This window comes from Salmo salar, chromosome 19, assembly GCF_965601325.2.
Source record: "Salmo salar chromosome 19, fSalSal1, whole genome shotgun sequence".
Classification (NCBI taxonomy): domain Eukaryota; kingdom Metazoa; phylum Chordata; class Actinopteri; order Salmoniformes; family Salmonidae; genus Salmo; species Salmo salar.
Window position 1 is genome coordinate 78,800,001 of NC_138309.1, and position 3,659 is coordinate 78,803,659.

The 3,659-nt window shown below is 41.5% G+C and overlaps 1 protein-coding gene across 1 annotated transcript in view; it reads right to left on the reverse strand.

Moving 5' to 3' along the window:
• The window catches only part of LOC100136506 (activin receptor type-2B), a 62,301-nt gene extending 60,109 nt beyond the window's left edge, over nt 1-2,192 (reverse strand). The window contains exon 1 of the mRNA XM_014159620.3: nt 1,742-2,192. Within this exon, the coding sequence (XP_014015095.1) occupies nt 1,742-1,793 (52 nt within the window). The 5' untranslated portion in view covers nt 1,794-2,192. The remainder of the gene's footprint in view (nt 1-1,741) is intronic.
• Between the last annotated feature and the right edge of the window lie 1,467 nt (nt 2,193-3,659).

A 3,659-nucleotide genomic window follows, 5' to 3' on the forward strand; every position in this document is an offset into this window, starting at 1 on the left:
ATGAACAGCATTCTCACATAGGTGTTCCTCTTGTCCAGGTGGGAGAGGGCAGTGTGGAGTGCAATCGAGATTGTTATCATCTGTGGCTCTGTTGGGCGGCTTACGAATTGGAGTGAGTCCCGGGTGTCTATGGTGTTGATGTGAGCCAAGACCAGCCTTTCAAAGCTTTTCATGGCTACAGATGTGAGTGTTACGGGGCGATAGTCATTTAGACAGGTTACCTTGGTGTTCTTGGGCACAGGAACTATGGTGGTCTGTTTGAAATGTAGGTATTATAGACTGGGAGAGCTTGAAAATGTCAGTGAAGACACTTGCCAGCTGGTCAGAGCATGTTCGGAGCACGCGTCCTGGTAATGTGTCTGGCTCCGCGGCCTTGTGAACTTTTATGTAGGCTAACCAAGTCACTGTAGGATGCATTGAATCTACACTGCATTTAGCCTGATGACTCACACTAGAATCTTCCGCTGCTCTGTCGTTGGCTACATTTGTTATTGTACTTTATACTTCATAGCGGAGAAGAAACTAATGTCCCTGGGCGTGGTGTAGCATTTGGCCAGAGCAAGTAGTACGGGGAGCCAGGCAACACTGTATTGGCTAAGTATCCAGAATTGCCACTTTGTAACCAATTACCAAAATATCAGGACATTAGGATAGTGTTTGACAACAAGCATAATTTGTGTCTGTGCTTTGGAATGAATGTTAATCATACACAAAGTGATTCATTAACTTGACTTTTTTTTCCAGATATGTGACATAAATCATTTTACTTCAACAAAAACGAGCCATTTTAGAGGAGGGAACTACACAACAGAACAATCACATTGGGCATTTAATTCATTCCATTTAGCGTGGAAATCCAGAGTAGAATACTTCTAAAACCCATTTTTAAAACCCCAAAGCATACATTATTTGTTGTTACAACAAAAACTATTAGGCTAGGCTACGTGATATTGGGCTCTGTGGAATAAGTGTGGGATTCTACTACTTGTTGTGATCTGAAATAAGAATCATTCATTCCAGGATCAACACCTCCCTGTCATGCGCTTCAATGGGGAGACAAATCTTCACTCATGCTTCAAAAAATGTTGTCTACACAGGACAAACTGCACGGATAAATGTGTCTTATAAACGTGCAAACACTTCAAATCAGCTTGTGGATCTCTTGCATATTTCTGTATTTTCCAATAGAGTACCACACTTCTATATTTAAATGATCTTTGAAACATTATGAGGCCACATGACTTAATTCATAGTTCTGCCAAATACGAGCTGCCATACGTAAATAAAATATATAGTCTAATAAAAACGATACATCTATTTTCATCACTGAGGCTTGACAATTGATATGACAAAATAATGGAAATAATTCGGAAATGATATGTGGTTGCGATCTACTTATTGATCTTTATAGACAATGAATCACTGCATCGAGAAGCCTAAATAACCTATCGCATCGTCACTTATTAAAATAACATTAACAAGATGTCAACTATTGAATTACTGCATTAGCTATTTCAATGCCATTTGATAATAAAATAAAACATGTCAATTATAGTTAAGGCAATATCAATAGCCAAGCGGCTACCTACAGCATGTTACCTCTGGATTGTCTCTCCATTATTAGAATCATCAGAATTTGTGTTTTGCGATTCTCTTCCAATGTGAAGTCACTGGATACATTGTATAACTGATTGACAAGTCACTAACCTCAATAAGCGATATGACATAATAGGGTGCTTACCTGCACAAAAAGTTCCCAGAAGAAGTGCAAAAGTCAGCCAGGAAGCAAACATATTCCTTTAATTAAAAAGAAACACACCAGATGTTCTCCTTTTTAACCTCTTTTCCTTTGCGAACATTTAAAAATATGATCGGCATAACACAACGAGCCAAATGACCCAAGGCCTTCGATGTCCACAGCACCAAGAGTTCGCGTTGCTTTTGTGTGTACAGTCCCCCAATGCAACAAAATTGCACGGGCTAGAAGTAAGTTTTACATATAAACAAATCCATCGGGAAAGGATCAGTCGATTCCAGGATGTAAAATCGACAAGGTAAAAGAAACTCGATGATTAAAATAAACAAATGTCTCGCTCCGCGGTGCGCGTTAACCGTTTCTACTCCGTTGTCGTGAGTCGCTGAGGACAGGGTCCGACATTCACATGCAAGAAACTGAACTGAGTCCAAGATGGCTTCTGAGAGGGGAGTAAGCCAGAGTAACCACAGTCAGTGGGAAAACCCGGATGTTTAAATAAAATACAGGAATGCAATCAAAGAGGCATGGGGTGGAGTGCAGTGCAGCAATCCTGGAGCAAAATACTAGGCAGGTAGTAGGACATAGAGGGAATTAAATCAGAGGCTACGAGACGTTGATATAAAGGTCAACAGGCAAAAAAATATAATATGTGGAGGGAATTGCTGATGCCTACATCTAAACAGCAACCTATTTTTGGCTTAACAAAAGTGGTTGGAAAGAAAACCTGGTTTGATTTTTGGAAAAGGCTGCACACTAAGTTCTGCTTTTTAGAAAGGTAAGTATGCTTTCATTACAATATGTTTATTTATCTTAGGTATCCTGGAGATCAAGTCAATTAAACCATATGAAAAAAGGTGAAATGACCAATGGCAGGTTATTAATATAGCCTATGCTATGTACATCTCTGAATTAGGTACTTATAAGCCTATCCACATATAATGAATCTTTATGAATACCTGCTATAAGTAGCATGTTCAATTGGTTATTGTAGTTCTAACAGCATATTACAATGACATATTGTATGTGAGCAGAGCCATATATAAAGCCATATACCCTTATATAGAGCCATACATATGTAACCGATGTGAACTGGCTAGTTAGTTAGCCGTGGTGCGCGCTAATAGCGTTTCAATCAATGACGTCACTCGCTCTGAGACTTGAAGTAGGGTTTCCCCTTGCGTTGCAAGGGCCGTGGCTTTTGTGGCGCGATGGGTAACGATGCTTCGTGGGTGTCAGTTGTTGATGTGTGCAAGGGTCCCTGGTTCGAGCCCAGGTTGGGGCGAAGAGAGGGACGGAACCTACACTGTTACACATACACTATATGACCAAACGTATGTGGACGCCTGCTCGTCAAACATCTCATTCCAAAGTCATAGGCATTAATATGGAGTTGTTCCACCTTTTGCTGCAATAACAGCCTCCCCACTTCTGGGAAGGCTTTCCATTAGATGTTGGAACATTGCTGCGGGGACTTGCTTCTATTCAGCCACAACAAGAGCAGTAGTGAGGTCGGGCACTGATGTTGTGCGATTAGGCCTGGTTCGCAGTCTACGTTCCAATACATCCCAAAGGTGTTCGATGGGGTTGAGGTCAGGGCTCTGTGCAGGCCAGTCAAGTTCTTCCATCTCAACTAGCCATTTCTGTATGGACCTTGCTTTGTCATGCTGAAACAGGAAAGGGCCTTCCCCAAACGGTTGCCTCAAAGTTGGAAGCACAGAATTCTCTAGAATGTCATTGTATGCTGTAGCGTTAAGATTTCCCTTCACTGGAACTAAGGGGCCTAGCCCGAACCATGAAAAACAGCCCCAGACCTTTATACCTCCTCCACCAAACTTTACAGTTGGCACTATGCATTGGGGCAGGTAGCGTTCTCATGGCATCTGCCAAACCCAAATTCTTCCGT